At 40.1% G+C, this 13,309-nt stretch overlaps 1 protein-coding gene across 2 annotated transcripts in view; it reads right to left on the minus strand.

The window, feature by feature from the left end:
- Positions 1 to 13,309, minus strand: part of marchf8 (membrane-associated ring finger (C3HC4) 8) — a 58,841-nt gene that overhangs the window by 34,660 nt on the left and 10,872 nt on the right. For both annotated transcript variants that reach the window (XM_088304025.1, XM_088304023.1), the window contains exon 2: positions 10,291 to 10,503. In XM_088304025.1, the coding sequence (XP_088160151.1) occupies positions 10,291 to 10,395 (105 nt within the window). In that variant the 5' untranslated portion in view covers positions 10,396 to 10,503. The remainder of the gene's footprint in view (positions 1 to 10,290; positions 10,504 to 13,309) is intronic.

The following is a 13,309-nucleotide window of genomic DNA, read 5'->3' on the forward strand; positions in this document are numbered from 1 at the left end:
CAATCGCGCGGTGATAACACGACCTTCTTAGCAGAGAGAATAAAGGCCCCATTTAAACACGTGTTGCATTTTCAAACTCTACCTTGAGGCTCGTTCCAAGCAACAACAACAAAAAGTCACACAGTGAAAACACTTCCAACGCGAGGAATGCAAGAATGAGCCGGCGCCCTCAAGGCCACGCAGGCTGTCTCTGAACAAGCACAGGTTGACTATTAAGCCTGACTTTGACATGTAACGACCCACTTCATCTGCGGTTAGGTGAGCCACAGGAGAGGAAAAGCTGCATAAGGCAAAGAGGAGAAGATCGCATTTCACGGCCGCGCTTTTGAGACGAGGATCATGAAGTCATACCTCCCACTGCAGGCAAAGCCCTTTTGAATTACCTTGCGAGGCGTTTGCGGCCTGCGGGCTGTATGGATATTCTTTAGGAACGACACGGCAGAAAGCAGCCAGGTCTGGTGTCACCAAAAATACCATTGTTTATATAATTTTTAATAAATCTGTAAACAATAGGCACCTGGGTACTTCCAGGGGTAGACTGCAAATGTAAACTAAAAATAGGGGCACCTAGTACCGTATTTTCCGGACTGTATAGCGCACCGGTTTATAAGTCACAGCAACTTTTACAAGCCGCACCAGACTATATGCCGCATTTTTCTGTTGTTTACGGCACGTAAAGAATGATTTGTACTGTGGATGCACATAAAAGGTACATAAACAGATTGTTAACTCATTCACTACCATTGACGGCTAATGACGTCAAAGATCCATTTTTTATTTTTTTTACTCGGCTGGTAGTGAATGAGTTAAAACGGTGCCTTTTAACAGGCAACAACTTTGCTAAATAAAGCCGAACAGACCCAAGAGAAAAAAAAAAGAAATTGATATTTGGCATATTTTCTAAACTGTAGAGCACCCCTACCGATGAAAATAAAATCCACAGAACAGCTGCACCGCTGTATTAGCCGCATGATCCAAAATCTAGGAAAAAAATTGCGGCTTATAGTCCGGAAAATACAGTAGTCGTTTTAGGGATTTGGCCAGACCGTCAAAAGGTTGCTTTTGTTGGATTAGCTTCAAATAAATCAGTCCATACATCATAGTGGATGTTTAAAATTGTTGGACAGAGATCAGAAAACAGCGACTACTAGTATCCACTTCCACAGGAATAAGTTGGAACCAACGGAATTTTCTTACAATGTTTGTATAGGTTTTGATTTGGATGGTTTTTGTTGTTGTTGTCTTTTAGTAATTTACCAAAAAATAATGGCTATTCTTACGTTGGCTCTATCGGGCACTATTCATTTCACTAATAAAAGATCACATCTGTGCCATTAATCCGAGCGACAGCAACGTCAATAAATTCACTAGTCCCTCAGCCATCATGTTAACTACACTGAATTTCCATCACATCATTTTTTTTAATGACATATTGAAATATAAAATAGGACCGACGCTCAGTCTCCCTTTGAAGCATTTGACCTCACTCAATATTGATTTCTCAATTGTTCTGCCTTGGTCAAATGACAGAAGGGTTTGTTTACTTGTGGTGCCGTTGGGGGCATGATCAAAGTTCTATTCTCACACAGCACGACTACGAAATGGAAAACTCACTATATAGGGCATTACATAGCAGCGAGAGAGTAATTCCAGAGTTGAAAGACATCCCCTGTTGTGCATTTCTGGCCTCGGCTTGGCGCCATCACTGAATCGAAATGAGCACTTCCGTGTGTCCAAGCACTAAATGAATGACCGGCAGTCGGCTTAAATTGAAAAGACACACAGGAGCAGATTGGCGACAACTCCGCAAAGTCCTTGATAGATGGTTGCCATGGTGACGGGGACGACATTCGCTCACCCGATACTCCCTCCCCGTTTGTTTCACACACGGCACCGCTAACAAATTATGCGGGGGTGCGGCAGCCATGAGATAGATATGAAGAGGCTGCAAGAAATATGCATACAAAAATATATATATATAACTATTTTTTTTAAAGCCAGACTATCGTCCCGGCGGGCGGAGTGACCCAAGGCGGCGGATAATAGAGCAGCAATCAGCTCGCGTCGAGGCTGTCGCGGGTTCAAACAGATGCATCAGTCAACGTGATGGAGCGAGGGCGCGCACGGCTACGGCGCTAACAAATCGACTTCACCTTGGTCTCGGCGAAAAAAGACGACATTATTCTGATTCAAGTGCTGCCGCGGCTGCCTGACGCTGCCGACTGAAGCAAGGCTGGGGCATATGATTTGGTATGCAGTCAACCTATTTATCACATTGGTATTTTCCAGACCCACTGAATATTTTTTTTTACCCGTCTCAGGAGCTTTAATCACATGTAAACTTACAAAAACACTTTTTAAAGTATTCTTTACCTCCCGCTGTTATTCTCTCACTTAGGAAATGCTTATCATAAGACAAGTCAAATTTTAGTTTTTGCGCACCACATCGTGCCACAAAACTCACCTTGAGTAAGCTAACATCTATGCTACATTAGCATCGAAGCTAATTTACGTTAGCCTGCCTTTTTCCATTTGGTTAGCATTAAGCTAGCAGGACTTTTGTTTGACAAAATGACACGGCTTGGTTGAATATTTTGGTGTTTAAATATAAGATAACTAAATCTTTTATGTTTGATTTGTCAGTTTCACCAGAGAATTATGCGATCAGAGACAGAATGAGAACAGGCACAAAGGAGTACTTATTTCAAATATTTTTTACGCTTCTCTGCATCGCAGTGTAGTGTAGTGACAATTTGACCATGGAACAGTTGTTTAATTTCAGGTTCCACCGTTTAATATCTTACGCGCTACACACTGGAAATTCAGTCTTGAATCAGATGTTTTCCTTCCAGTGAGGAGAATTGATTTGGAAAAAAAAATGAATTGAGTCAATCGTTCTAGCAGCACGATAAAACATCTAAACCACGCTGATGCAAGACTGCGTTTGCCGTTGTGCCAACATTTATTGTGCATTCTGCCGACCATCTTACAAGACGTGCTGGCGGCTGTCTTGACTTGGCGATGGCAGCCAACAAAGCAGTTGACTGTTTGAACGTGAAGGCCGAGAGATTAAAAGCCAGACAGGAGAGAATGACAAGGAGACAATTCAGCTTCCTTTTTACTCTTTAAATGTCACTTATTTTTGCCGTAGCATTCTTTTGTATTCAATTCAGATTTGTTGCTCTTATTTATTTTTTTATCAGTTAATTTAGTCTGTTAACCTTTTTTTTTTTTTTACATTCAACAAATACAATTATACGAACAAGAGATTTCATAGACTGGATCAATGATAACCTGGTCAAAAAATAAAATTCACAAGTATATGATTCAATCCAGCAACTAACATGGAATTGGAAAAAGTTTTCATTTGGCTAAAGTGACCATGATAGAACAAAACAGGTACAATTTGATGCAAAGAGTAGACTTCGAGTTTTTTTTTTTTTTTTCATTGCTAACCCGGGTTGAAATTCACCGTCAAACTAATTTTATTTCAAATAACCACGCTTAATGGCAATTGCCATAGACTGGCTGACCAATAGCAATGGTGTCACGGTGCAAGCAACAGCTATTTGAACAAACGGTGGAGCAAACATGTAGACAGACAATTAGGGGTGGAACAAAAACGGATTTGAATCAAAAAATCATTTAGGATGCGAGCGCATCGAAATCAGACCGAATGTAATCGCTGAAATATATCAAGGCACGTATCAAATCGTATTTATTGGGAGAGATAGGTCTTTGAAGAATATGACATATTTGCACTACAGACTAGTTCAAGAAACTCATTGCAGTACACCCTCTCGAACTGAGGCGTACGATATTAAACAAAATGAAATCGTATTGAATCGAACTGTCTTTGAATCGTATCGAGATACGTATTGAATCTTTTTTTTTTAATGAAGAGGTGAACACGGAGGCACAGACACCGTCACCATGTACGGTGTCGCAGATTGTCCACGTTACACTGCCCCCTTGAGGCCAAGGCACGCCCACTCAAAGGAACAGCACAATGTCCATTGAATTAAAGCAAAAAAAAAAAAAGAAAGTGGAACATTCTATATCATTATGTCACTGCTGCATGTTTTTATGACGTACAATATAATAGTTTTATTTTTTTCCATTTTCTTTTTATGGACTGGCACAAATTTCCATTCATTTAAAGAGCTAAAGTTGGAAATGACAAAATCAGACAATAACCCACACCGTTGGGAAGTGTCATTACATTTCATTAACAGAGCCAAAATGTTAAAAAACAAAAAAACAAAACACACACACACTAATGGCCAGAGGGTTACACGAGAACAAAACAAACCACGACTCCCGAGCACGTGTATGGGAATACTGTCCGAGCAAGGTTCATGAAATTAAACTTGCTTCTTAAGTGCCTTGCTGGCAAACACATCCCTTCCTATTATCCGTTTCATTTCATACCTGTGGACCAATGCAATTAAAGAGTGACAAACTTGAGAGTCTAACCCAGCGCCGCAACTCTCAAAAGCAGTTCATCTCCTCCATCTGTTACCGCAGTCGCAACGTCGGATTCCGCGCGGAGAAAGCGTCGGTCGCTTGCTCTTAACGAGAGTGAACGCCATCTGCGGCCATTTTGAGAGTGCGCGTACGCGTTGATTCACGCGCTTTCGCCGGCCATCCTCCTAAGCGATGGCTCTCGTAGCCGAGGGATGTTTACGCGTTGGGTGCGCATCCTCCCGTGATGGCAACCGTATTAGGTTGTGTAAAGAAGGGAACGCATTCGCATTAGGGAGCGTGTTCGGCTGCAGGGCAAGAAGAAGTGTCATTTATCCGATAAAGTGAAGCTGATGAATATTCCTGCTAAACTTTTCTGAACTCCTGCCTTCGCCATGCCTTATTAAACAGATTCACGCTGCTCAAATTCCCGTAAACTCGTACCTGACTTTCAAGTGCTCAAAGAATTTGAATTGAAAAGCGCTTGTCCTTGTACTACCAAATATTTTCAATAGCCACTGGATATTTGTGTTTTTTAAATTTAGTTAATTATAAATAAATGATGTAGTTTATGAATAACTGGCGAAAAGTTGACCAACCGTTTTTATTAATTTGTAAAAATATTTTTAATTTAAAATTTTGTCCATATAACCTTTTTTTTTTTCCTTATCAGCAGTTAAACGCAATTTATAAGAGTGTTCGGAAGAAAAGGACGATGTTCCATCTTGCCTCCCTGAGCGCGCTTTGCTGCCGGCATTTTGGCAACTCTTCCAAAAAGAAGTCAAGTGTGCTTGCTTCAGTCCGTTTTTTGCCACTTACAGTTGAAGATTGCTTTACTACTAAACATAGAATACTAAACCATCCCACAAAACTGTCTTATGACAGTCCGTTCGCTCAATGCAAACACGTGATTTGAAATGCCGTAGAAAAGCGAGGTCTGGCCGCCACCACGTCGTCTTCTCCGCTTCCGCATTTAATGAGCTTTTTAGCTCTTCAACCTCAAGTGGATTTAACGCTGCCGCTTCACTGCCGGAGACACGTACGACTTGTGCAGAGGCGGGCCAACAATAGACGCCAGCTGACGCCACCTGTTCGTGTCGGCCGGAGCCTTGCTGCGGCAAAGAACGTCTGTGGTGAATTGGAATGCTCAATATGTGCCGTCAAGTAAAAGAAGTATAGTGTCATGTTTTTTGGTAGTTTATTCCCTTCCCAAAGTTGTGCAGATCAGACACAATGCATCACGCAAGGTCTTATTGTTCATCTCGAGTTATGAGCCACATGCTGCATCGCAAAGTTAATGAGAGCGTTTGGATTATTGGATTTGAAAGATTGTTCATCAGCATCCTTGCTAAAAAGTGTAATATCAAATATTGTCATATTTAAAATGTCATTACAATTTGAACAAAAATGTTAAATTACATACTAAAAATTTCTAAAATATTTACATTTTGAATACTGTTGGAATAATAAATAGAGTTTTTTTAATATTTGAGCAAATCCTTGAAATTCTTAATTTCAGTTGAGTAAAATCAAATATCCAAATATTTGGATCTAGTACAAAATCCCAAAATATTTTAAATTACAGTAAAAAATGTAAATTATACATTTTAAATTGATCCAATACAAAGTTTTAATTTAGTGATAAATGCAAATACAGGATATCCAATAGATACAAAAAACATTTAAATATTAAAATAATGTTAAATGCATTTATTATTTGAAAATATGTAAATAGCCAAAATTTATCAAATACATATTTAAATATTAAATAAAAATATCAATCAAAATAAATTGTTAAAATCTTTTTAAATAAAACAAAATTCAAAACTTGTCCACAATTGAATACAATCTTCTATATAAGTGAGAATTCTGCTACATATAATTTGGTCTTTCTCTTAAATGAGAATAACCAGAATTTTCTTTCAACGTTTTAGTGTTTTTAGCTCAAAACAGCAAACTGAGATGCCTCAACTGATTTGCAAGTCAAATTATTATTTTTTTTTTTACATTCAAACATTTTGTGTGTTCACGGGATGTTTTTTTGGTTTCTTTCGAAACAAACAATGGAGGAAGTGAAACTGAAAGCCACAGGTCGGATGTTTCAATTTGCTTTTCTGACTTTGCACGTAGCTCATGTGAACGCTCCAAAGTTTGTTTACGAGCAGCGAGGAAAGGAAATAAAAAAACGTTTGGATGACAAACTTCCAGTGTGACCTGCCGACCTCTCGCCAAGCGCTTAACTTCATAGCACGCGTAATCCTTCCTTGCTGCAAAGCAGGCCTTATCAAAACCGCCAGCCGTTCATAGAGCAGGACCAAATTATTTGCTGAGGCCAAGAAATGCGAGGGAACCTTTTTTCTTTTTTTTTCTTGGCACAGCACCACAGACGAGCACAAGATTTGGAGTTTGACAAATGAACTAGAGAGGAAGTGGAACGCTCAAAGTTTTCATCTGAATAAGCAGCAGACGCCCGCCGAATTCTAAGTACCGCAGTTGTGTTGTCGAGCGATCCAGATGAGCACATGCTGTGTGACTAAACTGTCGGCCGCAAACACACACCCAAAAGACGCACACAAAACACACACACAAAAAACATGCATCCAAAACAAACAAACAGTCACCACAAAAAAACTGAGAAACACACAAAATACACACAACAAAACACAAGAACACACACACAGAAAAAAAGTCTCACACACAAAAACAAAAATACACAAACGAAACAAAAATAATGAAATCACATACAAACACGAAAATACCACAAATACATAACCACAAAAAATGCTATATAACACAAACATTTTATAACACACAAAACCTGAAAAAAACACGCAAAACATACAAAAAAAACAAAAGAAAATGGACACACACAACCAAAACAAACACAAAAAACAAGAACACAAACACTACACAAAATACAAGAGCACCCACAAACATGTAAGCAACACACAAAATTAATAAAAATACTTAAACAACACACACAGAACACGCACACACAAATATAGAAACACACAAGAACACGAACAAAAACAACAAAAGAACATACTCAAAAAACAAAACACAAATACGCGCACACAAACTCCAAAAAAAAACTGAAACGCACACACACAAACGAAACCAAGCAAAAAAGAAAAAAAAACAACCGAACACAAAAAACAACAAAAACACTCAAAGATGCACATTTAAGGACACGCACTCACGCACATGCATACACACTCTCTAAACAAAAAACACACATGCACACACGTCCAGAAGCTCATTAGCATTCAAAGTAAACACTCCATTGGTTTTTTGTTTTTTTTTTGGCTCCTCTCTCGTCCACTGAGCGTTACGTCTGGATTGTTTTTCCAGCGGAAGGCGCTTTCTTTCTTTCTTTCTTTCTTTCGTCTGCCGCCTTCTCAAAGTCGCCGACGTAAGCGCGAGAGTCAAGAACGAAAATGTCGCTTCAAACTGCGCGCTGACGAAACAAGAAAAGGCCCGCAGCTATCGGCTAAGAGCCCAGTGCAGCATCTTAAAACTTTCAGTCAGAGCGCCTTTGTTTTACGTTTTGCTCAGGGGCGGAGCTTATGTGGTGGCCGCTCAAAGTCAATCATGTGCGCATTTTACTTCATGAAACAAACCCCGACTACGGATGGTATGAGAAACAATGACTTCTCGACTACGTGCGACGTGCATCCAAGGCAGATCTGACGACTGCGTGCAAATGTTCTCAACTTTTTATTTCCGCACCGGTATCCTCATGTGCAAGATGATGTAGCCCAAAGCCGGCTACCGCGGATTTGAACGGCAAAGTGGCGAAGACTTCAGCTGAAACACGACTCAACTTCCTACATGATTTGAGTCGCTTCTCTTACTCCAGTCATGCTGATAAAACACCATAAAGTTCCGTTACGGAGATGAATGGATCGCCTCGGCTCCTAAATGATTAATTACCACTGAGCGTCGTTTTTTTTGCCTCAAGCGTGGAATGATTTTGAACGTTGCCTCGCGTCAGATCGGAAATTGAAAAGCCGGCGCTACGTTGTTCATTCGGCATTCATTGCTATTGATACTGGCGATCCAACACGGGGAGGCGAAACGATACGCATCCAGACAATACACGTCTTTTGAGCTCCGCCGAGGCTTTCGAACTGCGCGTAGTAGAACTTGTAAACGCAAATGTCAGCGCTGCAACAGAACGCACAAGTGTGAATATGTGGGAGGCAAAGAGGGGCGGGGAGGAGGGTCTAAAGGCAACATATGCAGCATGTTGGAGGCCTCTTAAGAACACCTGAGCCGGCCTTCGTTTGTCACACATTGTCTCGGCACCTTGCTTTGTTTCTCAGCTCAAAAATAGGAAGCGTCGCTCTTGAGAAGGCACTCGTGGAGTGTGATGCCACAGACTAGACCACCGTGGCCTCTAAAAATGAGGCGGAGCTACATGGTAGCCATGGTGACCACTAGGGCTGAACGATTTAATGTCTCGGATTAAAATCTGAGGCCATTTTTGTCTTTGCTCAAATTCTCCCAAAACTCCCACAAACTAAAAGAGACTGAAGATGCATTTTGAAAGCAGAAAGCACAAATGTCTCCCAGTCTGAACATCAGAAAGCAGCACATTGAAACAATCATCTCAGGCAATTGTGAAAACATAATGAAAAAAAACAAACTAAACAATGACACCATGAAATTGAAGCCAAAATGAGCATCTTGCTGCCATAAACAAGAACAGTTAGCAGCCAAGCATGAAAAACGCAGAATGAAATAAACACTTCAGACTAAACGCTTTAATGAAAAGAGAGAAAGAGACGAGTTTATTGCTCGTGTGCATTTCCGTGATTGATTTAAGGTTTATAAATAACGTAACGTAACATGTATGCTAATTTCCACCAAATCTGTCAATGCCGTTTTTTATTATATATAAACGAGAAGCGAGCCGTTAGCCATTTTGGTGTTTAAAAATACTCTGTTGGCGTCTAATCTGTTGCGGTGTGTTTAAATTACAAGTGTTTCAAGATTTTTAATTACCATAACATCTATCCCAGGTGTGGGCAAACTACGGCCCGGGGGCCCACATGCGGCCCGTTAAACATTTTAATCCGGCCCGCCGAACTTGAAAAAAATTAAATGAACAAACCTTGCTAATGTTTTATTTTCCAAATACTGTGGTTTTTCAAAGACATATATATTGTTGTAATGCTTTTGTTGACTTTCATTTAAAATTAAATGTAATTGTTTTCTCCGATGAGGTGTGGTGACCAAAACACTCCATCCATCTCCTCCCCTCTGTCAAATTTTAGAACCCATTGTGGCCCGCAAATCATAAAGTTTGCCCCACCCTGATCTATCCTAATTCCCATTAGCCCTTCCATGGCGTTTCATATAGCATGTTAGCATTAAGCTAGCACACTTTGCTTGGACAAAATGTCATGGTTTAGTTGAACATTTTGGTGTTAAAATATACAATGTTTATTTCTCTTAGGTTTTCTTTCACTTTATTAGTAAACTTCAAGTGCGACTGACAAATAGACCACTAGAAGCAAGAACGCTTGACTTGTAAATTGCGAGAAAGTCTTCATTTCCTCAAGGTTATTTATTTTTTTAAGAAATACTTTAAAAAGTGTGTTTTAACTGGTTGACTGCCATTGACGGCAAAAGACGTCAAAGATCTTTTTTTTTTTTTTACTCAGTGGGTAGTGAATGAGTTCATAAGTAACTATTTATATGGTCTATATATACATTTTGCAGATTTTCACCCATCCTAGTATCCCTCGCAATGAAGGTGAGTTCACCGCATTCTCAATTTTCCCCAACAAGCCGACCATTTCCTCTAAATTTCTCACATACCTGTTTGTCCTTATCCTTAGCTTTGCCCGCTCCGCCACCGCCCGACAGCCGCCACGAGGTGACATCTCGGGGGATGACACAGATTTGGTGCATTGGCATGTTCATCCCAGCAGAAGCGACCCGAGGCCGGGAAGGGACGAGTGGGGCGATCACACGTTCGCTTCCTGTGCCAAAGCCGAATCAACGGGCATGATGGTTTGCAACTGCGACGCCCTGCAGAGGACCAAAAAAAAAAAAAGTGGAGCGTAAATGGATTAAGCGCACATGCTGTTGTAGCTGAAGGGTTAGATAACAAGGAAATCAATTTGAAATGACAACAGATGAAAAAGAGCGGAACAAACGCTCATCTATTACCCCATGCAAAGCCTTGTTTCGGAAAAAGTTTTTTTTCCCCAATATGTGGAGTACATGTTGCATGCAAAATTATCAAGGGAAAAAAAGGGTCACTTATTGCATAATAAAGTAAACTACAATTCTCAAAAGAACTCACATTCTTTATTTTGTAGGTACGGATAGGGCTAACCGATTATGAAAAATTTAAATTATTATTTTAAAAATAATTGAAATGAAAATTATTCAAACGCTTATTTTTTGGGGTACAAAACCCCCAAAAATGTATAATTGGAAATAATATTAAAGACAAATGTATGCAAATGTATAAATTCGAGTATGGTTTCGTTACTTGCTAGTACTGTTGCAACATTTAACTCATTGACTGCCATTGACGGCTAAAGACGTCAAAAATATTTTTTTTCATTTGGCTGGTAGTGAATGAGTTCAATTTCAATACGCACTTTTCGTTTTTAATTACTTTGCACACAATACGTTTGATAATCAACACGCATGTTGAGTGTGATGTATTTTATCACTGTTATTTTATTTCAGGGCATTTTTGTGATGCTCTTATCAAAATGTTGATCTTGAACTGCTCCAGAAAATGTGACATGGTTAACGCTGACCTGATGCCGATTAGCACAGCAGTTTTGGAAAATCTAATTCTGCTAAAAAGTTACCAACTGGGACAAATGTCTCTTAACAACTTCCTAATTTGAAATCATGCCATTCATATTTAACATCCAAAACAGGAAAACATAATTTACAAGCTTTTGGACACGGTCTTGATGTTGGGTACACAATATACATGGCAATTGGAAATGGTCTGGTTGTTGTGGAGCATGTCACAAAAAATAACTGACCAAAAAAAAAAAAACAAACAACAATCTGGTACACATGACAAGCGATGCAAGATAAAAAGATGGCAAATCAGTTTTAAAATTACACAACATTTAACTGCAGCGCAAACAGGACAGCTCTTGTCAGGATAATATCAAGTTTTATAACCCAGAAATAATTCTATCTAAACAGAAGCCGTGGAGACATTGTCAGACAAAAAGCCCAACAGTTGCAAATCAAGAAAAAAAAAAAAAAGTATTTGGGGAGGAGAGACTTTGACATTAATGATGGCCTGGTGGCGCAGTACCAGTTGTGACCACTACTTGGCTCACTCAAAAAGGCTTTAGCTCAGACCCAAGATGATGAATCATTTAAAAAAAAAATGTCGGTTTGAAACTCACAGCAGGCTGCTTTCCTGCATGTTTTCAATCTCTCCCAGCTGCAAAACCCCTGATTCAAATGATCAGGATTTAGTAGCTGACACCTACGAACGGATCTTCTTCTCAACATAATTGATCAATCTACCAGAACACAGCGCCACAAAAATCAACATTAAATCCCAACACGAGCTCTTGGCTGGCCCATTTCTATCGATTTCACAGCATGTCAATGTAGACGGAACTAAAATATTATTGCCGGGCAAAGAGGTTGTGATAAATGAAGAAATTAACAAAAAAAAAGCCTTTCACAAACAGCCACGCATGGCTTTCAACATACCGATCAATCGGATCCAAAATAATAATAAAAAAATTAAAAAATCCAGAGTCGGGTCATTCGTAAGTTTCGATCATTTGCCGATACACAATACATGACAGCACCAAAAAAGCCTTGAGGTCAGTGTTACCCGTGTGCCTTTAATTAATTCCAGAAATTTTCACGAGAGGAAACCCTTCAATTTCAACGTTTTTCTGTATTTTGACTGATTTTGCGAGGTCGACACAATATTAAGGCTAAAACGTATAAATACGTGTTTGGGAGGCGGGGACAACGTTTTTGAAAACGATGATGCAAGTTTTGATTGACTGAATGAATGACCGTTTTCACTCATTGGGCCTCAGTAAAGACAGTAAACAACAAAACTGATGAAAGTTCATTCTACAAATCAGATTTTAATTGACTGGATTCCGAATTTCAATGAGTTGCCTTCGCCCTTTAGCGCAGGTCTTCCCCTGTTTCAGTTACAGCCCCCGTCTTCCCTGGCGTTCTGCTCAGCTGCACTCCGCTATTATCCCCGATGCTGTCAGATCAGACCTAAGATTCGTCCTGCGCTCGTCAAGTGCACCCATGCGTGTGTCCACCCATCCCCACACGACTGCACTACAGATGCACTCTCCATCTCCGCACACATCTTCCTGGCAGGTTACAAAAGGGGGACAAAAATGGGCCAAAAATGGACGAAAAAGGATATTCCCCTCATCTCCGTGAAACGTATTCCCATAGAAACATGCTCAACCTTATTTGTCACCCGCAGCGTAAAGGTTAAGCAATGACCGGCTCGTTGCTTTGCTGTGTCTCATTTGAGTTCGTCTCGACTAGTTGGCTGACTAAAGAAGCGGAAGAGAGAGCACGTAAACTACGACCACAAGAGGGTCCAAGGGATCATTCAATCTTGAAAGGTTGGCTAGCTCGAGAAAACTGATCGTGAACATGAAAGTGTGCAGGCACCAAACCACAGAGGTTGATTCAGTCGATGGAGTTTACTGCGAGTAAACATGAAAAGGTAGCAGCCAGGAGACAGTGAAGGGATTGATTTGCAACTATTTTCCGGGCTAATGAAAAAGCTGTTGCAAGTCTGCAGTCAGTCGTGAGGAGCGAGCGTGCGGGTTGGATTCATTTTCTAAAGAAG

Source organism: Idiotropiscis lumnitzeri, chromosome 9, assembly GCF_059441095.1.
Source record: "Idiotropiscis lumnitzeri isolate Australia: NSW breed Sydney's pygmy pipehorse chromosome 9, RoL_Ilum_1.0, whole genome shotgun sequence".
NCBI classification, from domain to species: Eukaryota; Metazoa; Chordata; class Actinopteri; order Syngnathiformes; family Syngnathidae; genus Idiotropiscis; species Idiotropiscis lumnitzeri.